This window comes from Scatophagus argus, chromosome 6 (assembly GCF_020382885.2).
Source record: "Scatophagus argus isolate fScaArg1 chromosome 6, fScaArg1.pri, whole genome shotgun sequence".
Classification (NCBI taxonomy): Eukaryota; Metazoa; Chordata; class Actinopteri; family Scatophagidae; genus Scatophagus; species Scatophagus argus.
Window position 1 is genome coordinate 5,728,746 of NC_058498.1, and position 21,432 is coordinate 5,750,177.

At 41.9% G+C, this 21,432-nt stretch overlaps 3 protein-coding genes across 28 annotated transcripts in view; 1 reads left to right on the top strand and 2 right to left on the bottom strand.

Moving 5' to 3' along the window:
• Positions 1–1,843, bottom strand: part of kank4 (KN motif and ankyrin repeat domains 4) — a 70,712-nt gene extending 68,869 nt beyond the window's left edge. Inside the window, exon 1 of the mRNA XM_046391159.1 lies at positions 1,752–1,843. The gene's annotated coding sequence lies outside the window, so the exon portion shown is untranslated. The remainder of the gene's footprint in view (positions 1–1,751) is intronic.
• A 1,363-nt stretch (positions 1,844–3,206) lies between these two features.
• On the top strand, positions 3,207–11,156 carry usp1 (ubiquitin specific peptidase 1). Of its 3 annotated transcripts, none has more exons than XM_046392932.1 (9): positions 3,207–3,457; positions 3,975–4,210; positions 4,656–4,797; positions 5,783–5,881; positions 6,003–6,172; positions 6,453–7,159; positions 7,704–7,862; positions 8,071–8,272; positions 8,874–11,156. In XM_046392932.1, exons 2-9 carry the CDS (start codon positions 4,041–4,043, stop codon positions 9,667–9,669), a joined length of 2,445 nt encoding a protein of 814 aa, XP_046248888.1. In that variant the 5' UTR covers positions 3,207–3,457; positions 3,975–4,040; the 3' UTR covers positions 9,670–11,156. The 3 variants fall into 3 exon arrangements, with proteins under 3 accessions (XP_046248888.1, XP_046248886.1, XP_046248887.1); XM_046392930.1 differs by having other exon boundaries at positions 3,208–3,457; positions 4,653–4,797; XM_046392931.1 differs by lacking the exon at positions 3,207–3,457 and adding an exon at positions 3,474–3,753 and having other exon boundaries at positions 4,653–4,797.
• Positions 11,157–11,782: 626 nt separating this feature from the next.
• The window catches only part of dock7 (dedicator of cytokinesis 7), a 44,465-nt gene continuing 34,815 nt past the window's right edge, over positions 11,783–21,432 (bottom strand). For 9 of the 24 annotated variants that reach the window (XM_046392921.1, XM_046392913.1, XM_046392927.1 and 6 more), the window contains 17 exons: positions 21,252–21,269; positions 20,187–20,283; positions 19,931–20,065; positions 19,683–19,835; positions 19,394–19,552; positions 19,159–19,259; positions 18,828–19,020; positions 18,578–18,721; positions 18,089–18,220; positions 17,202–17,216; positions 14,645–14,770; positions 14,438–14,527; positions 14,105–14,341; positions 13,716–13,859; positions 13,317–13,423; positions 12,892–13,059; positions 11,783–12,162 (listed from right to left, as the gene is read on the bottom strand). In XM_046392921.1, coding sequence (XP_046248877.1) covers positions 12,120–12,162; positions 12,892–13,059; positions 13,317–13,423; positions 13,716–13,859; positions 14,105–14,341; positions 14,438–14,527; positions 14,645–14,770; positions 17,202–17,216; positions 18,089–18,220; positions 18,578–18,721; positions 18,828–19,020; positions 19,159–19,259; positions 19,394–19,552; positions 19,683–19,835; positions 19,931–20,065; positions 20,187–20,283; positions 21,252–21,269 — 2,062 coding nt within the window. In that variant the 3' untranslated portion in view covers positions 11,783–12,119. Of the gene's footprint in view, positions 12,163–12,891; positions 13,060–13,316; positions 13,424–13,715; positions 13,860–14,104; positions 14,342–14,437; positions 14,528–14,644; positions 14,780–17,201; positions 17,217–17,238; positions 18,018–18,065; positions 18,221–18,577; positions 18,722–18,827; positions 19,021–19,158; positions 19,260–19,393; positions 19,553–19,682; positions 19,836–19,930; positions 20,066–20,186; positions 20,284–21,251; positions 21,270–21,432 lie in introns of those variants that run through there. The other 15 variants (XM_046392922.1, XM_046392915.1, XM_046392928.1 and 12 more) reach the window with 5 other exon arrangements.

Here is a 21,432-nt window from a genome sequence, read left to right on the forward strand (position 1 = left end):
GATATCAGTGTTCTCATCAATCCATAAGAATAGCTCCAAAAACATTGAACTTTTCCTTTAATATGTTAACAAATAATAATAATAATGATAACAACTGATAATGAAAATAACTGACTGTTATTGCTCATTAATTGTTATAAATAATTTGACTGGTCTTCTTTAATATACACGTCTGCATGTGAACTACAGCTGGCGTGGAGCCAGAGGGACAGACTGTGGGAATTAGCATGGTTATAAAGGTAATAGTGTGGCCTGTAGTGTATCCAGCCGGCCTGTTGAGAGGTAAACTGAAGTAGACCTCAGGACATGCCTCTCATTCTTGGAGTGCACCATAGCCTGTCGCTCAGCATGCTTTAATTTGCCCTCCAGTGTTCCCCTCCCGGAGGGGAGGTGGATGGAGACTAGGGGGTGGTCATGTCATGGGCCACAGGTCCAACCTCCTGGGACAAAGCCTGCCTTGATAAAGACCGGTTCCAGCACTTGGTGATGTAGAATAGACCTAATTACCACAACAGGTTAGGGGTTAAATTCTTGTGGGATCATGCAATATCTCTGAAAGGTTTGCATTTACAGTAGAAGGGCCAGCTTGTCCTTGTTTTTCCTTTAATCAGTGCTTTAAGGTCTTCCGTGTCTTCCGAAAAGGGAGAAAGTCTCCTGTAAGTGTAGGAACACATTTTCTGGGGGAGTGAATGTTTGCCACCGTTTAAATGATCCAGTGACCTTCTTCAGTGCCTGACAATCATGTTGCATCCAGTGTGTAATGCAATAACCAAGCAAAAACAAGGCCTTGTGTTAATTTCACTGTGTAGTATACAGTTTAGGACACGGGTCACAGGATCTGCCTCATTCAGTGTTAAGTTCTCCCCTTGAGAAAATGATGTTATCAGGAAGTGATGAGGGAAGTGAAATACATTAATCCCCCTTCAATGCATCTCCTGGTTAGACTTTAGATGAGATGTGAGAGAAGGTAACACCTCCCCAACAGCCATGCTTGTAAAATCTACATAAATCACCCGCCGGTTATTACATCTCTAATGAAATCTGTGTCACTGGGCAATTATTAAACATCATACGTGGGGTTTAAAGGCAATTTCAACCCAATTTAAATGAGAGAAGAAGTTCTGAAAGACTGAAGAAAGGCTTAACCATCCAGTACTGGAGATTGCAAAACATAGCCTAACATATTCTGAGGATGGTGATGGTGAGTGCATGTTGTAAGTACATCGCTACCACAAAAAGGGAGGCTACAGCCCCACAGGAAGTGCTGTACCTCCAAACTACTCCCATCCACTACTGTATCAGCATCCTTGCTGCAACATCACTTGATCACCAAGCCAGAAAAAAAAGGACAGAGTGGATTCTGGTAGCTGGGGCACAGGAGCTCATGTCCATCGATACATCTTTGCTGCTGACCAAGCAGCCACTCTGCAGCAGCTGCAGCAGCAGCAGCGCTTCGTCCTGCATACATACAAACGTATTAACAAATGCCGACACTTAGTGTACGCGAGGGGCAAACGACACACCTGTCATTTCTTATTTTTGCGCTGCTTTCAGGCAGGATTTTCCTCTCTGTGTAGTAAAAACGCACGCCAGCAACAACAGTCTGTATCCCCATTAAAATCAACACACTATAACTGATCCGGATAAGCCGAAACAGAGATTAAATGAACTACGCCCGCATTCAACCTTTCAAGCATACTTCGGTTTGTCCCTTCAAGCAGAAACGTGAGAAATCGTAAATTGTATCTTACCGTTAAATTCGTGGAAGGATAGCCTCTGCTGACTGTCAGATGAGGAGATGCTCCAGTGGAAGTGAGAATGATGCTGGACAGTTTAACCGCCGTCTTCATGGACAATGTTGCCCCCTGCTGGTCGCAGGTGGACACTGCCCTGACGGTGACGACCTGTTTTGGTTCTTGTATTTATGTCTAGGAACTGTCTACTTAAACTATATTAAAGAGTAAATTTTACAGAACTTGTCTAATTAATATAATATATACGTCAATATTTTGTTTTAGGTTGAATTCAGCAAAAGGGACACTCACCAAATCAGATTAAATACAACAATATTTCCGTTTACCAATTTCAAAATAAAGGCGCGAGAATAGCCGCTATCATGTTTGTATGAAAATATTTATAAAAATATTATTTAAAAAATATAATATAAATGTGTCATGTTATGTTATGTTATGATTTGATGTTGTACGTTGAATATGCCTATTTATTAACGTGCTACTTTGTCTGTAAATAGACGGAATTTATCAGAATCAGAATCAGCTTTATTTGCCAGGTACGTGTGACCTGTGCACCATACAAACACACAAACACACACACACACAAAAAAAATAGAAAATAATAACAATAAAAGCAAAGTATTTACAAAAAGAAAAAACAAGATATAAATATATGTATATGTAGTGCAAACAGTGCGATGGTTCTTGCAGTGGCAGGTGGATGATTACGGGGAGATCAGGGAGACAATCTGGGGGTCTGGGGTCTGTCTGACAGTCTGTTTTTGTGTCTGGTAGTGTTGGCATACGGAGCTCTGTAACGCCTACCAGAGGGAAGCAGATCAAACAGTTTGTGTGCAGGGTGTGAGGGGGTCTACAGTGATGCTTCCTGCCCGTTTTTTGACCCTGGACTGGTTTAAGTCCTGAATGGAGGGCAGGTCGGCCCTGATGATTTTTCCTGCAGACCTGATTATCTGTTGCAGTCTGTTCCTGTCCAGTTTGGTGGTGGATCCTGGTCACTGCTACTCGTGAATCAGAATTACAGAAGAGGTCAGAGTATCACATTAAGTGTGGAAACGATTAGGCCTAGTTTATGAAGTGTTTTAAGGTAAATAGTGTACCGTTAGGCCTAAGTAACACATCACTCTTGATGAAAGCTGTGATAGTACAGTTGATCAGTTCCTAGGTTGTCTTGAATTGAAATGAAATTTACATTTACAATTGACTACAAATTATCACGTTTTTATCTGCATATGCAGGATTCACTTTGCCCAATTCTTCACCTTTGCATCAAAGAAAAGATCTTAACTTTCGTGTTAATGTAATTCAATCTAACTTGACGCAGATTTATAAAGGACTACAAAAATGGCTTCTGGGAACGGGGCATATGGGCCTGAATCAAATAGGTGGCTTAACGTAAGCCTGACATCTGAGTGCAAGCCTTTGTGGTTGTATGGTTTTACAAAACTCTGCAAACATTTACACTTTTTACGCATGTGACTGAAATACGTTTAATGTCAGGGGTGGGTGTTATTCAGGAGATTTCTGCCTTGTGTGTTGATTTCGTTTCGGTTTTGCACCGGCGATGTAGCAGTCAGTGGGCCTTCGAGCAGGAAAAAGCGCCAACTTCTGTCGCACCGTCCGACTCGTCTGTTACTCTGTAAATTTCATTAAGACTGAATATTCAGTGAAATATTTTGAACTTCAGTTTGGAATGAGTCATTCAGGTAAGAATGAAAGCGCTGCAGACACAATTTAGGATTTGGTTCTCATGGTAGATTAGGTTTAGTTTAGGTGAACTGTAAGAAACGGCGTGTTGCCTGTTTTCTCCTCCCACTTCTTCGCCGCTTCGTTTTGACCCATTTTTGTCGCTGTGTTGTCCGTCAACCGCTCACAAACACCAGTTTACGGTGCGCTGTTTGCTAAGCCGTAGCTCTTTCGCTGTGCTTTAAAATAGCGGTTGCTAATGTGCAGTTTTGTTGTTCAAAAGTTGGGAGGGACGATGAAATCAAGAGGAGCACCAGTAAGTTAGCGTTAGCCAGCTAACGTGTTATGTAATGTGTAGTTCTGTGGGTAACTGGGTTGGATTTAGCTAACCAGAGCTGTTTACGTTAACTTAAACGGGCTGCTTTGGCTGTAGCTACGAAGCTACGCAGTATTAATTTTGTGCGCAGTTACTTTCGTTCTCGCTGAACTCCGATGGCGCCCAGTGAACTCAAATCCTGCTTTTCCGTTTCTTGCCAGTGAGGTTCGCTGTTGCATTTCTGTAGAAGGGGAAAAAATATCACCCTCGAGGTATCGGGATAAAAGATGCCAGGCCTGCAGGGTGACAGTGTTGTGGCGGCGCTGGGGAGCCCCATCAAGAGGAGTAAACTGTCTCTGAAGTTCCTCCACAAGAAAGAAACTAAACGGGCTCTGGATTTCTCTGAACCGCAAGCAGATGAACCCAGGACGGTTGAACCAGAGGAGCCCGAGGCAAGGTAGGTCTGAGCAGTCGAGTTGTGATTTATTTGGGGTCACACAAAGTTCAGAACATGGGTTTTATTACCTCGTCTGGCTGACATGTTTTCTCTTTCTGAAGGAGTAACGTTGACCCACAGTATTACCGCTCCTTTGCTCACATTTCACACTGTTTCACTCACTGCAGTGTGCTAACTTCACGGCCCTTTGTGATTTATATTTTGATAATTTGTTTGAAATGCATCCCTATTTTCCTTGAAACATCTTCTTTTGAATATTAGAGAGTGTTTTTATCATTTATAGTAAAATTTGTCACTTAGCTCAGTACTGAAGTTGATCAGATTGTTCAGCATTGTAATGTGCAACACTTGATGATAATGATTACAACCATATTGTCCAGACCGGTGAAACAACAAGACTAAGACTTGGCTGAAGATGTTTTTTTCCTTCTTCACTGTTCAGCAGCTGTGATCAGGTGGTCCCTGGTCCTTCTCCTTGCTCAGCCTCTCCCGGTCTTCTCCTGCCATGTGAGAGGAGAGAGAACTTGGTACCATTCGTGGGCCTCAACAACTTGGGCAACACCTGCTATTTGAACAGTGTCTTACAGGTGGGTCTTCACCACAGATGGAATGGATATTCAACTTTAATGGCATTTTGGCTTGAACAAACATGTATATACAATAGCAACATGTATGTAACATGCTGCATTCGTGCATATATGTAACATGTATAGGAAAGGTAATGCTTAACAGATTATGACTCAACAATTCTGAAATAAATACATGAAACCATGACCATAACCTGTGTTTGAAAAGGGTCTGTGCCAATCTGTGCAGGTCTTTCATTAAAACACGAACATTATAAATTGTGATTGACTTCTTACTGACCTTCATTGTAGATTTAACTTTATTTTCACATTGTGTGTTTTTATACATTTTCTGTAAAACACGAAAAGCAAATTTTTTATCAGATCCTGGGTCAAAATCAGAAGGGGTTGTTGGTCTAATTTGAATAACATTAAGGACTTTGACATGTTAACGTTTGAGAGCTGCTGTTCTAGCCCACCACAAACCTTGGCATTACTCATCAGATGTGTTTTCATGTGACTATGTGAGAATTAGTTGCAGTTGATTATTTGTTGTGCTAAGTTCATCCATTTTCTTCCATTTGCTAATGCAGGTATACACTACATGCAATGATTAATGGATGATATTATGACTTATGGTTATATATTGCTGGGAAGTACTGACAGAAATGTGATGTAAATGTCAATACGTTCATGCACTTGGTAAATAATTCAAGGCTTTATCACCCCTGCTGTTCTGTTTTCATTGACAAGTTTCGTACTTAGGCTGGTGTGACTGTGAAACTCACACAGACAACACATTTTTAAAGATGAACAATGGTAGCTTTGGTCTTTTCGCTGGGGAAACAAGTTACAATGTTTGTTTATGCACAGGCTCAAAATGTTCCAGTTTTCCATGAGGTCACAAGCAGTGACGTTTAGGAAGTCTTTTTGAGTTTTCTGTATGGGTGGATTCCTTGTGAAGGAGTAAGTAATGACCAAGTTTGATGTGTCGCTGCTCCTGCAGGTGCTGTATTACTGCCCAGGCCTCAGAGGAGGCATAAAGAAGCTGCACAACCTGTCTAAAAGGAAAGACAAGTCAAAGGAAACTGATAAAAGTGAAGAGGTTGGTGAAATGCTCATTTGTTATTGTACAATATGGTGTAATCAGTGTTCCTGTTAATATGTCCAGACCTTCTAAGTTGACCTTTTATGACTTTTTGAATGATTTTATCTCCGCATCTCAGCAGTCAGAAGTTGTGGCCGAGGCTTTGTCAGCTCAGATCGAGCTCCTCGGGAGCTTCAACAGTCTGATAACATCAATGGAGCAGCTGCAGTCCAGTTTCTTGATGAACCCCGACAGCTTCAGTGAAGGAGAACTCGCCACTCCACCTCGTAAATTACTCCACACACTCAGGTAATGTTGAGGTTATTTTCAGTTATAGATTGTTGAATGAGTTGAAATGAATGAGGGATGTAGGACAGAACAAAATGAATGGAATGAAGATTTGCATTTGAAAAAGTCACATTTAATCATCAGTGCCCTTCCTAAGTTGTTAAACCCAAACTAATGTGTTAAAAGCACATGCTTCTTTGGAGCAACAGTATATAGCTCAAAGAACAGGAGCATGTGTCCACATCACACTGATTGTTTGTCTGTCTGTGAACTAATTGGGACAGCTCTGGGTGTGTTGCAGGCAGCTGAACCCCATGTATGAAGGCTATCTTCAGCATGACGCCCAGGAGGTGCTGCAGTGCATCCTGGGATATATCCAAGAGGCTTGTGACACCATCAGGAAGGAGGAGGATGACCGCAATACGACTGAGGTTAAAACTGAGAAAGGTGTCCATTTGGGTTCCAGCGGCTCTGTAGCAGAATCCAAAACTCCCACAGAAGAGGACGGCCAAGTCAGCGGTAAGAGGAAGAGCGACACCGAAGTGGGAAATCCCAAGAAGAAGCCAAAATCTGTGAAGTCCAAGAAATGCGAAGCAGAGGGAGAAATTAGAAACAAACCCCTCACACGCTCCAAAAGGAGGTCCTCCAGTGACATCACAATAGACAGCACCCAAGACAAAGACAGAGAGGCCGAGGATGAAGGGGTGAAGAAACTGCATCAGGAGGAGGAAGGCGGGAGTGACGGTGAGGGGAAAGGTGAGAAGGCATCTAAGGAGGCAGATGGGAAAAGAAAGAAGAAGGCAAAGCTCAGCTGGCTGCGGCCTTCTGGGAAACAGCCAAGCATTTTCTCCAAGTTCCGCAGTGTGGGGAAGATCAGCTGCATGACTGTGAAGAACCAAAACAAACCAGAGCAGGAGGACGGACTTACCGATGACCAGAGTGAGAAGACGAGTGCGGAGAGATCACCGCAAAACATGGCTGAAGACAAGAAGGCTGTGAAGCCTCAAGGTATGAGATCATTGCTGTCAAAGGGGCTGGGACATGGACGAGTACTTCCAGACTAGAGGCCGGGCCCAGTTGATCTATTTTGCCAATTACAGGAATTATTAAATGTCAAAATGTTGAACTGAAACATTGGTAACTGATGTAAAAATTGAGAATTAAAAAGTTGTACTTTCCACTGATTTCAGAGATGATCCTCTTGAATGTTTATTAAGATGAAATTTGTTTTCGCAGCCTCTGGATTAAGCCAAGTTCTTAAATTCTAATTATCTATGTGGCCTCGAATTGCCTTTCAAACGATGCTGGTTTAATCTTGTTTCTCTCTTAGTGGGTTATTTTATTTTTAAAAGTAGTCTTCAAACTGTTGGAACAGAGAGTAAAAGAGTAAGAATGGAAGACAGGAAAGATTATGAGTTCTCAGTCATTGAATTAAACCTCAGCCCTGGGAGATCAGGCAGCATCACTATTTCATATGTGACTTCGACATTAAATACGACGGATCCACTCAGCCATCTCTCTCTCTCTCTCGCTGTATCTCTCTTAAATTCAGAGGGTCTCGATCTGATGGAGCGCTTGTTCCAAGGCCAGCTGGTTCTGAGGACTCGGTGCCTGGAGTGCGAGAGCTTCACAGAGAGGAGAGAAGACTTCCAGGACATCAGTGTCCCAGTGCTCGATGATCAGCCCAGCAGCTCAGACGACCTCTCTGAGGGTGAGGCCTGTTACAACTCTTTGCACTGGGAAGTTACTGCGTAGTGAAAGCATACAAATAGAAATTCTGCCCAGTTTATTTAAGAATTTTATTATTGCAATGTCAGCCTCTTCAAAAATAAAAGAAAAATGTCCCAGACTTGTACACCTTTTCTCTCCTCTTCCACACATACACAGCATAATTCAATATCATCTCCTGCTCTTTGCAGTCTCTCCTGATCCCAAACCAGAGCTGAAGACCCTGACGTGGGCCATCGGTCAGTTTGCCTCAGTGGAGCGCATTGCCGGGGAGGACAAATACTTCTGTGAGACGTGTCATCATTACACAGAGGCTGAGAGAAGTCTGCTGTTTGACAAAACTCCTGAAGTGATCACCATTCACCTGAAGCGCTTCTCTGCCAACGGTTTAGAGTGAGTTGATGAAACACCTTTTACTGCTCAGCTTCATATTCAATTTCACATTTCAGGGAGTTTTCTGTTTTTTATCTTTTGCAGTACTCTGATGGTGATGATGGTTTTAGAGTTGAGCCACTACCCTCAGTTCTTTTGAGGAAACAAATGCATTTTTTTTGATGGGAGCAAATGAGTAGAAATAGAGCAACATCTTGATCAAGAAGACATGTTTCACAAGGTCCTTTTTTGATTTGTAAAGACTGATTGGGTTGTAACCACAGGTTGCTCGGCTCACAATAACGACAGAATTGTAGCCAACAATGAATCAGTGAAACACTGTTTATTTAAGTGCATTTAATTGTGTGTAATAACCAGAATAAAGGTAGTGATGAATCAAGGTATTACGCAGGAATAGAACGAGTAAACTCAATTCTTAATTGCCCTCTTGAATAGTGACATGATTGTATCTTACATCAGAATCAGAATTCTTTATTTGTCACATGTGGATGTGCATCCACAGTGAAATGAAAAAAACAACACTCCTTTTAACAACTGTGCAAAAATATGATCTTTATTTCTATCGCACATATTAACTCATGTCCGTTTCTTTTTGTCCTAGATTGGACCCATACGCAGGTCTGTCCAAAGTGAACACTCCATTGCAGACACCTTTGACCTTGTCTCTGGAGGAGTGGTGCACCCGGCCCTCGTCCGTGAAGGGGCAGTGCTATCAGCTGTTTGCTGTGGTCATGCACAGCGGCGTCACCATCAGCAGCGGCCACTACACCGCCTATGTCCGCATGTCTGATCTGCAAGATGTGAAACCCTGGCTGCAGGACAGAAAAGGAACAGAGGAGGAAGAGGAGATGGAAGGTAAGGAGGGAACGCAGGTGAAAGACGAAGTGCTGGACTATGATGATGGAGAGGTGTCTTTCAGCCTGAATGCAAGGAGAGGTGCGAGTTTGGCAGCAGCTAGTGGCAGCAAAATAGGAGGCAAGAAGCTGTCAGAGGGTGGGGTTGGACTGTTGGGTGGCCAGAGGAGTTTGTCTAGTTATGATCTTGGAAACAGCAGCAGCAGCGCACACACGGAGAAAGCGGCTGGCAGTGGATTAACAGAAGGGTCCAAACGGAGAAAAACCATCAGCAGCCTCGGCCAACATACTGAAGCAGGAGTTAAAAAGGAGCCTGGAGCCGGAGAGGAGTCATCGATGACTTCCTGCGGTGAAGTAGACGCCACAGAGCAGCAGGCTTTGAGCAACCTTCTTGAATATGAGGGCAAGTGGCTGCTGTTTGATGACTCTGAGGTGCGTTTGTTTGAGGAGGAGGATTTCCTGCGTGCTTGCTCTCCGGAGACATACTCTTCATCAACACCTTACCTGCTCTTCTACAGAAGGGTGTCCGAAACTGGACACTAACATGAACACTAGAGCCGTTGCTGACTCGGGCTTCCGTCAGTCAGGCGTTCTGGCAGATGAGCACCCAGACTGTGGACAAACAGTGCCAAAATACTGTAGCTGCCAAATTGGCACCTGAACTGAAGTTACTTTTTCACCCTGAAACCCAGAGGACAACTGTCCAATTTTACTGTGGGACCAAAGCTCTCATCTCAGATCTCATGCCGGGACAGACAAATGGGGATTTGCCTACATGCCAGGATGACGTGAGCCTTCTTAAGACACTTCTTATGCAACTCTTGCCTATGTAAACTGAGTACAGTGGCCTGTTTTTTTTTATTTGTTTGTTTCCCCACTCCCCCGTGGACACTGGCTTTGGTACTTTACCTGTCATTGTCTTTGAAAGGTCCTGTTTTTGCTGTCTTCTCAGTTATTGATTTTTGTATGGCTCCTTTTTACAATTTGGAGAAGCACTTTTGAACTAAAATTTGAGTGAAAATGCAAACTGTTGGAAAATGCCTTTTATTTTCTTGTGATTACTTTCTGTAATCTATTAATTTGCATTTACAAAATAATCTTAGTCACCTAAAAGCCAAAATAAGAACCAAATAAGATGCAAAAATCCTTTCCGCTTGCAGAGCAGTTCAGAATAGGCTTAGATTTAGCTTCAGACGAAATACACTGCAGATTCTTCTTTTCTGCAATATTTTTTGAAGAAAAGCTTTGGTCCACTTAGCCTGGCGAGTTCTGTTTTGCACTGAGTTGTTTTTACATAGTAATTTTTTGATTTTTTTTTTTTTTTTTTTTTTACTCTGAAGCCTGGAATTGATTCAGTCTATGCAGGCAAAATCTACTGTGTTGGACAACATTTATTAAAAATGCCATATTTTTGCATAAAACGCACTAAAATGTTAAGTATCGAATCTATACCAAGCAAACTCTCAAACAGTTAATGCAGACTGCTGACTTTGTCACTCAGGCATCAGAAGCTTTTTTCCAGTCGGTGCCAATTCGTGATAATGATGAGCGTGAAACTTGAACTGCTATAAACGTATATTTTTTCAGTAAGCTATCAGGTTTTTATAAGATACAGTGAGTTAGTCTTGTTCATCTTCAGAACGAATTTAGTGTGTAACCCGCAGTTTGCAAGTGCAACTTGCGTATTCCACTGATTTGCAGGTGAAAAATATATTGATCGAGTAAGCCTGTGTTATTTAAATCTTCAGTAAAGGTGATACTGTTCATCTCAGGTTCTACAGCAGAGTGTATATAAATCCAATCATGATTTCAGGGATTGAATCAGTTATTTTTTTAGCTTTGTGAGTTAACACCAGCCATGGGCCATATTCAATTGTTTTCACTATCAAATCATATAGTGCTTACAGATCTGGTTTAATATAACGTGACAGCAGCTCCAGTGTGTTGTGTCTGTCCCTCATTTCAGCTGTGACTCTGTTCATGGTTGCAAGTTCCTACTATAAGCAATAAACTTTTTACCTTCACACGTCCTCACTGCTGATTGTTGTCATTGTTGCCATAAATGATGTCAGTACCCTCGTACTCACATCCTAATAACCTGTTGTCTCCGACGTTGCGTTAACTACGTAGAAACCAAAATAACATTAAAGAACGAGAAGATTACCAGCATGTACCAACTGAACATTAAAATATTTATTTAGTAAAATATTTAAACAAAACAAAACTACATAAAATTGTACAAGGATGTTTAAAGTTTAAAGTACCAAACTTTAAAACATTCTTTCAACTAAAAATGATAATAAAGCATCATGATAAATAATGGTACCATTTTTTGCATGTTTTCTTTTTGCCCCCCCGTTTTGAATTACATTAACTTACAAGTTGTAAAATGCATTGCTACACCGTAATAAAAAAAAGTGCACACATGAAATCGAGTACAGATTTTTTGACACAGTACAGAATTAAACAGACACCTTGACTTTTAAAATTGTACCCTTTTGGCAGGAAAAGAAAAAAAGAGGGTTTGGCACTACAAGTAATTGGATGAAATGGATGACAGAGCATTCATTCTTCATTTTCACTTGCTGGTTCACTTACATCCAGCAGATTCTGTTGCTTTCAAAAGTTGAAAACTGACATAAGCTTTTTTTTTTTCTTTTTAATGATTGCATAGGGACAAATATAAAGACTTGATCCCTTGTGTAACAAATGGCCAGAAAAGAAAAAAATTCTAAAAGCCAAGGCATCTCTTTAACCTTTAAGATCCACTTGTTCGTCCCTCTGATTGTGTAACAGTTTGCCTGTAAACAACTTAAGACACTGGAATGACGTACCAAGCTTCGACAAGTTCAGCCTTTCTTATAGCACACTCTCCCCAACACTGACCGACTCTGAAGACGTTGCTATTTACACTCAAGAATAAATTAATATTGCAATTTCTGTTATGTGTATGTGTGGGTGTGTGTGTGTGCGTGCCTGTATTCTCTTCATCTTCAAATGTCAAACTTGCGAAGACTCATTCTGCTGAAGGAATCTCTGGAAATCAGAAAAAGAAAAAACAAACAAACATTTGATTTACACAGATGGTAAGTTGATCCGATTTGAATTGAATAGGAAAGTGATGTGGGGGGATGAACTGGACTTCAAACCCAATGATTTGGGGTTTATGTGGCAGATCTGCTATTTTCATTTCTGCATATTTAAAAAGAAACCCGGGTTGTGTGAAGGCCGGGAGCACTAAAACTGTATTTTTACCCATGTCTGTGAAACCAAAACATAAGATCCACACATGCTCTACAACTGAAGAGAAATGTAGGGTTCCCACTGTCATCCTGATGAAAACTTGCAGGATTTTTACCCTGTCATGTTAGGGTGTGCACACACTCACTAAAATAATGTTCTTTACCCTTCATTTCCTAATATTGTTTACTTTTTATGTTCATGTTTTTTAAAAATTCAGAAATGTACTGCATTGTTGTAACATTTCCCTGTATTTGTGGAATACAGCGCTAAACACTGCCCTTATTTCAGCGGAAATTCGGTGACCAGTGGGAAGCGCACATACGGATACAAACACAGGACACAAAACAGCATCACAAAACGTAGTCTGAAAGTCCCAAACTACCTTGTCAAGCTGTCCGTTTGCTGCGTGATTTTTACAGAAGGAAAAAAAAAAATTAAAATCCAAAACATATTATCTACTAAACTACTCTCTCACACACACAAACAAAACAGAAGAGAAATGGTGGCCCTGTTCCGTCCTACCTGTGTGAGTTGACCTGCAGCACGGGTTTATAAAGCTGAGGGATCTTTCTGTTGATGAGGGGCTGCAGCGCCTCCTTCAGCCGGTGGTAGTTCCTCTCCAGCTCCCTCTGATACTCCTTCTGGTCTGGACCAATCAGGCTCTTATTCTTGCGCAAAGCATCCTCACACCTTTGGCAGAGAAGTCCGTGACATATTGACATGTTGAGTATGTTCAGCTACCAGGCGCAACAGCAGCTGTTTGACTGATCACATAACTTTTATGACAAAAAATAATATTTTCTCGAAATTACAAGACAATTTTCCTCATTATTTCAAGATGTGAATTATGAAATTCAGAGAGTTTTCTCATAAGTATGTGCTACCGTATTGCGCGATTTGTCCCTAAAAAGAGGCCTACGACGCCATTCCTCATTCACAGTCCATACCTCTTTGTGAAGTCTTTGAAGCAGAGCCGTAGCTTATTGTGGTGTCTGTAAAGCTTTGGATCGCTGGGAATCTCTGACAAGAACACCTGAGCCACCTCCAAAGGACCCTGAGGAAAACAGGTAATATTATTATCCATCTAGACCTTAACTTATCCATTAAATTACAGTACATTCGTTTAGCTGGCGCTTTTATCCAAAACAACTTACAATAAGTGCAGTCAACTTTGTGGGTTACACAAGTACATCAAACTTTATCAAAAAGGTTGAATTGCTTCAGGTGCTAATAAGAGAGTAAGAGACAGAGATAAAGCTGGTGCTTTTATTTTTCTTTTAAATCACAATGTACCCGATTGAGAGATGTCTATCCTATCAAACATAGCAGACATCTTCAAACTTCACCTGGTTCACAGTTGTGCCCACTGATCCCTGTAGGACCATCTGCAACATCTTTGCATCAGCAGGGTCCTGGTGGGTGGCAAAGGCCAGCTCCTGGGTCTTCTTTTGCATGTCCTCGATTGCCACCTCGATGGGCGTGGATATAATCTGGAAAGCCACGACGAAGACGGTGGTTTTAGTAAAACAGCTAAGAATATCATCCTTCAACAAGTGGAGATAAGATGCTCTAAGTTGAAAAATTGAATAATAATGGTAAAATTTAATGGTAAAAGGTTTGTTCTCAGAAAAATCAGAGAAAACAAAACCTGTTAGATGAAAAAAAAAGCTTAACAGGATGAGAAAGGTCTCAGGACAGTTGTTTTCTGGGAACTGGTTGTAAACTGTTCACCCACCTCCTCCTTGTGGATGATGTTGATGCGGGTCTTGATGTAAGGGAAAGCGTGGGAGGTGGTGAGGATGGTCTTTCGTTTGAACTGTTCGTGCAGGTCCCCGTGGGCCCGTCCATCCAGGGTGAACGGCGTGCAGTAGACGAAACGCCGCAGGTTGTAGTTCTTGTCAAAGTAAGTGATGCGGTCCTTCATCTCGTACGTGTCGAAGTACGGCTCCACGTATGTGATCTGGATGAAGGCCTGCGGAAATGAAAAGAATCAGATTTTTAGACTGTGTTTCCTCTGTTAAAGATAACCGATGTGACTAAGTGAGACTGGACTCTGACCAACACAGACCTTATTTGGGTCCAGCTTGCACTTGTCCACTGGGTTGGAGTCCTTAATGACTTCTACCTGGTCCTCTCCAAATCGCTCCCCATAGAAACCCTGAGAAGTAAAGCAGAACGGAGCCTCATTAGTTCTGAGCGGAAATCGCAAAGCACACAAAGCAAAGAGATAAGAACCTTGAGATCCGCGGTATCACAGGAGGTTGGTGGTATTTACCTCGAGCCTGTGAGAGATTTCTGCCAGCTTCGTGATGGCAGGCTCTTTGTACACAAACTCTTGCTCATCCAGGTCCCCAAATTTTGAACCGTAAAATCCAACTCTGAAGTACGTACCAAACATCCTCTTTCCATCCTGCGAGCAGAGGAAGATAAATGTTAGCGCTGAGGAAGAACAAGAATTCAATTAATTTTAAAACTTTCATTTCTGATCAAGACAAAAAACTGTCAATAAACATTTTGAACAAATAAGACACCATCCAAATCAGACACCAGACTGAGACTCAGTGCGAACCCTAAACTCTCCCAGTGAAGGCTCCTTTTTAGCATCATACTCTAATGGAAGTCCATCCAAACAGCAGACTTCAGCTGCACGTGTGACTGTGTAGATAACAAGGGTAACAGGCTTGTAGTTCATTTAGAGAAATGATAGCTAAAAATGTTTCGTCAAAAGGTTTCGTCACCTGCACAGAAATATGCAAGTGTACAACTAACATGGATCGGACTTTAATGTAATGTTATGTCCACTGTGGTTCTACAACTGTATGTAAGTGGCTGAAATAAAATGTCTGTGTAAGCCCACGTCAGATAGAAAGCAGCCAAGAGAAGGTCGTCAATCTCCAGATTATCAACCACACATTCAGTCACACATATTTGCATCCACTGTAGACGTTTTAATGAGCTTGTTCTATAGTTTGGATACAGACAGGAATAAAGAAGACTGGCAGGGGCAGTGATTCGCCTCAGGGTAACAGACAAAAAGATCAAAAAGGATCAACAACCTCTTTTAATATGCTAATTTACCAACTAGCAGAATATTCTCATTGTTAACTATAATAGAAACTGGATATATTATCCAATGAATAATAAACAGACTTCTTTTTGCCCAGTCTGCATGCACATATTTTCTATGTGTGCGTTTGCCTTTTCTGAGAAAACTAAGTGAAGCACAAAGCAACAGAAGTGGTTGCTAAAAACCAGCCAAGAGTCATGAGCAGAGAAGGGGAAGAAAGGAAATCCAGAGAGGAGTCTCTGCAGAACAAAAATGGCCACAGCTACTTCTGGACCCAACCACCCTGTGATATCTTAGGAAGAATTCAGTGGTAATAAACTGGCCATCGTATTCAGAGTCTCAGCATTTTGTTCTGCACAGACCATCCAGAAAACGACTTTACATTAAAGGACAGACTTTAAGTCAGAAAGCACTGCAGGTCTGATACATGTGTATGTGTGTGTATAACATGAGAATGTAAGAAGTTGTGAATAAGCTGCGTGGGGCTGCACTTCCAGTAAGACACAATTAAATAAACCCTGTTGGTAAATGCCAGATTTGAGACTAATCTTTGAAACCCATCTTGTATTTCTACTGCAACTGCTGATTAAAAAAGAAATGTAAACAGAGCTTTAAGAGACCCTGAAAACTAAGGAACTTACCACAAGACACAATTAAGTAAAGTGGGAAGGAAGGGTCGGCAACCAGGGAAATCAAAAAGGAGAAAACAGAACAAATTTTAATGAGGATTGGGTTCCTCCAGAGAATTTCAAAAACAACACAAACCAACATACAACAGCAAAAATATCTCCATTGATTTTGAGGAAGAACATAAACTCATTGTGGAGGATCAAGACCATGCAAAGGACGAAGAAAAAAGACAAAGTGAGAAAACAAAGATCCAACCACCTTCAGAAGCACAACATGCACTCTCAGTGCATTTCCCAAAGGAACAAGGAGTGCTCTGTCCATTTCATGCAACAAACCATGAAAACTCAGAGGTTAATACTGTTAATAAAAGAATGGATGAAAAAAAAATATCAGGGGTCGATTTAGTCTGAACTATTAAAAGAAAGGCCAAGAATAAGCACGAATTAAATCAAAAGGGATAAATCAAGTAATCCTGAGATTACTGTGAGTTGAACCCTCTTGGAGAAAAACCTGACAGCCTCAGGAATTTGGTTCCGGCTTCAACCTGATGCCAGTCTGCAACACCTTGTGTTTTAAAAGGCTCATTTAATGGTGTGTGGAAAGAATGACCAATGGCAAGCGCAGGGAGGCTAACAGACACCCTTCGAGTGGAAACAGTGCACTGAAATCGAGCCCTGTGGTTGAAGATGGGATGGAGATGAAATGTGACAGCAGATGGTCAATGAGCGTGTTCTGACCAACACACCGGCAGACAGACAGAAGATGAGGACAGGGAGAGTGCGGATTGTGCAGGTGATGCATTCACTGAGACGTTTGTCATTAGTGTCACACACTGTGGCTCCCATGCACAGCCTGCCAACACTGTCACATTATAACAACAAGCTCTTCTTGCACATTAAGAAGAGGGAGGAGAGAGGAGAACGGTGACGGTGTTGCTGCTTATACAGCAAGTGTCCCCAGTGGAGGCAGACAGTTGACATTGTCTGCAGATGTTAATGGATTGGATGTATGTAACAAAGCAAAGAGGGCGCCTGAATGCCCACGGCTCGCAAATGAAAAGATGAGAGTAAATAAAAATAACATTAAAAGATAAACAACATGAGCAGGGCCAAGCAGGAACCGTTTAGCCACCTACCTCCCAGCCAGTACTCTGTGTGACAAAGAGAATACAGGACAAGTGAACGACAACACACATACACGCCCCACACACATAGCGTGGCCTTCACACACACAGCAATGTTACACAGCAAGGAGGATGGACTCTGAAACTAATCCTTGTTACAGTCTGTGGAGCTGAAGAACAGAGCAACTGACCTCTGATAAAAAAAATACGAGAAACACTCTACGAATTAATCCTGAGTAATTTTGTCGCCAAAAAAAGTGCTGACTTTGTGAGAGCAGTTGCTCTGCACACCAGGACTGTAAACTTTCCCAAACCGCAAACTGGCGTTGTTGCTATGAGTCAAACAACAGGAGTCTCTTCCCACACCTCACTGCATCCTTTGTTTCATACTCCACAAAAATAATAAAGCATGCAAGTATACATAAATAAATACACTGAAATTAAAATGCCAAATAACAGAACCATGCAAAGCTGTGTCTGTATGAAAGCTAGACAGCATGACTACATTTCCATAATATTTCCAGTTGTGTTTGGTGTTTTTGCTGCTTCACTTGTGCCAAAGCTGTGAAGAATGAAAAGTATTCTGAGGCACTGTAGATGAAAAACTTTGCTCTCTGTAGCCCAACCCAGTATCGACAGATGTGAGACAAAAGTCCGCCGGAGCAAAACACTCATGTGTCTGTGAGGTTTTTGGGGAGTTCACACTGAGTGAACCTGCCATGCTTGACACATATTACTGACTTTACACAGGAACATCTATAATGTGATGTAACCCAGATGTGATCTTTTATTACAAGAGACTGAGAGTGGAAGTGAAATAAAAATCAGGCTCACACTAAGGTAAAAATACTTTCTAACTGTGTGTTTGTGTGTGTGTGTGTGTGTATGTGTGTATTTACCTGATGTACAATTTTGCCAAAGGCTTCCTGAAGTTTACCATGAATGGTGGCCAGCTTCTTTGCGTCCCTGTTGGCTTCGTGGATAGGGATCAGTACCTTGTACACTTCATTTACTGCTTCATACATGCCCGCCTGAAAGTGAGAACGAGACAAATGTTAGTCTGTTACATTCACTCATTCAAAAATACAAATACCTCAGCCTAAATTTAGCGATTTTCAGAGACTTTTAAAGTCCTGAATTAGGATCATTGGAAAAGTTAAACAAACATCTGCCTACATCCTATGTAATGTCTCTTTGTTAAGAGATCCAATAAAAGGTTATGGATTAAAACAGTTCTCTTATTTCTACATGTTCTGGTAGTACTATGTCTTATAAAATAATGTCTTCATTTGTTTGGTGAGAGATAGAGTAAGCCACTTGTTCCTGTCTACATCCTTGGCATTGCTTGTCAACATCCATCCATGCAATCACCCATCTCCACCTCTCACCATGGAGAAGGAGGCAGCGGCCTGCTCCAGGAGCCCCACAAGGCCAATTTCCGTGAAGTATTTCCCTGAGCAAATTCCCTCCTCATCTGGTGAAACCACGTCATCAGAGACTGCTGATTCCTCTAGCACGTTGGAGGAAATATTCTGCGTACGTACACAAATACAAGACCAACAATACAAGCAAACACGTGAGCAGACATTTCTACTGACAAAAAGACAGACAAGTGCATCCACAAACTGCTCTCGTTACCTGGAAGGTGACACAGCCCACAGGCAGATACTTGCGGTCCTCCAGCATGCTCAGGTATTCTGCGACCAGAGCGGCACTGTGCACCAGACACTGAGCAGCCTCTGCGTGGTTGTTCCTCTCTGAGTGTTTTCCAGCCATGTTCTGAAGCCACGTCAGCCGCAGGTCTGGCGATGTCTGGTAGCCTTTTGCAATCCTGGAGACGGACACGAAAGCAGAGACACAGATACATCACATGAAAGCACACGAACAGAAAGATAATGACGATCAAAGTGTAAAAATACATTTGTAAGCCCTGGAAAGGTCTTTGCTTGATTCTGCATGTTTTCTGTACCTGTACATGAGATCTATCAGCATCTCAGGGTCTTCCTGGTGCTCCTTCATCTTGACTGTGTCGGACAGGATCATGTGCAGATTAAAAACAAGATCCTGGACCTGGAAAAAAAAGAATTGTGACCTTACGTTACCATTTTCCTAAGTAAAAGTCAATCTTCAGTACTTAGTTGACAGTCAGTCAACAGTCCTCTCACAATGTGACGGGCGATGATTGGACGAGGATCAATCAGTACCTGGTCTGGGAACGTGGTCTCCCTCAGCTCCAGGTCCTCCTCTGCATAGGTGAGGATGGTCTTTAAAGAGCGACGTAGAAACTCCTCGTTAAAATTCTGAGACGTTCCCACCAGCGAAGAAAGAGACATGGTCACTTGCATCTTCACTCTTGCAAAGTTCTAAAAGTGCAACCAGACAGAGAGGAAAGGTTTGTGGTCAAGGCAATAGCTTGAAAGCTCTATGAAAGTTACATGATTGCTGTCTGTCAAGTTAGAAAACATTTTGGTTTTGTTAACCAGTTGTGCTCACATTGCCGATCTCAAAGTTTTGCCTCATGAGGAGGTAGAGGGAGGCGCTGGCGTGGGACCTGATGGTGCTTATGCTGCTGCTGCAGCTCCTCAACAGTCGCAGACACAGATCAGCACATTGCTCCGTTTCCTCCTCGAACAGCAGTTCAGGAAACTACACAGGGAGAGAGAAATACAACCAAACTGCCACAATGCAAATATAAAGTCCTGAAAGATGGTAAGGATTTCATACAAGTCCAGTAATCTAACCTTAGACACCAATGCCCTCTGTGTGGCAAAACAGTGTTGGAGGTAGAGGGCGCTCTGGTTGCAGGCCATGCTGTGGAGCAACACCTTCAGCACTCCACCCAGGATACTCTCCTTCGACTCTGTCACTGATACCGTCTGAAGAAAAAGGGACACGTGCACATCTGGGTTTACGTATGGTTAGGTTTTAGACTACATAACCGGATGCAGTATTTTTTGGCACATGGGTACATGTAGAAAGTTCTGTTGACGTTCGTACCTGTACAATGATCTCCAATGTATCGAGAATAATTATGTTGGCCTCCGTTGCAAGGTTGCCATCAATGAGTGCTTCATGTTCCAACTCTGCTCTGGTCCTGCAATCAAGAAAACAGAGAACACCGTCACAAAATGATAACCTCTCCCCAAAATGCACTGTTGATAATGTAAGCTTGATGGTTGAATGAGCTTCCAGTCACCACATCATGCAAGTCAATATTCATAATGAACATTACAGGAATCCGTTGTCAGGAAGAAAAAGGCATGTGCCGAGGAGAAACTCAATTTTATTGTTTTTCATAAACTTAATTTAAATACGATAAATTCATAAACCAGCAGCACAAGTCTGGAAAGCGGTTTGTCTGTTCTTCATTATTAAGTAAGTGAACAGCTATTGAGCCCATACCTGGTGGGACACTAGGGGCTAAATGTTACAAATCTACATGTCGCAAAACTGCTACGTTTGAGCACATGAAACTACAGCATGGCTAGTTTTTAGATGTAATGCAGTTGTAATGAACTATAAATTTCAAAAGTACAATCGATGACATACAAGAGCTATTTGCTACATTTGTCTTGCTCTTTGCTGCAGATGCAACCAGGGAGACGCACAAGTCAGAACCCCAAGACAAGAAGCACACTGGTTAAAAAGCAAAACAGATCCACTGCAACCACTACCAACCCTGAGACAGACACTGTTACCAGGACAGAAGGGCTGACAGGATGGGGGATTCAAGGGTCAGAACCAGGATCAGGGAGGTCTCTGTCAGTGCATTCATGTGCATATATGAGCTTAGAAAGTCAAAATGGAGAAGAAATCAATAATAAAAAGGGTGCATTGGGGTCTAAAATGATTAACATGGATCACCCAAAATAACTTTAATTGGCAAATTGTAACTTGCTCAAAGCCGAATTAATGGGGGGGGGGGGATCTAATATAAACAAGTTTATTTTGTGTCCATTCCAACTGTCTAATTGCTCACAAGCATGTGAATACACCATAAATAAGGGACTAAAGCAGCAGGGAATTCAAAGGAGCACACAGCAAATGTGGACCATACAGTACCTGACTGATCTGTGACTCCTATATAAACACACAGCAACGTGAGAGAACAAATGGAAATTAACAGAAAACAAAGGTGGGAGCTACATTTACAAAAGAGCAGAGAGAGAAAAATAAAGTTTCAAACCAAAACTAAAAGCACAGCGCCGTACCTTTTGCTGTCATTTGACAAAATAAACACAAC

Bases quoted from the DNA above. Each gene is read 5' to 3' on its own strand.
- usp1 (XM_046392930.1), top strand. From the start codon at position 4,041: ATGCCAGGCCTGCAGGGTGACAGTGTTGTGGCGGCGCTGGGGAGCCCC. The intron at 4,211-4,652 runs GTAGGTCTGAGC...TTCACTGTTCAG, and splicing joins CCAGAGGAGCCCGAGGCAAG to CAGCTGTGATCAGGTGGTCC. The intron at 5,882-6,002 runs GTTGGTGAAATG...TCCGCATCTCAG, and splicing joins AAACTGATAAAAGTGAAGAG to CAGTCAGAAGTTGTGGCCGA.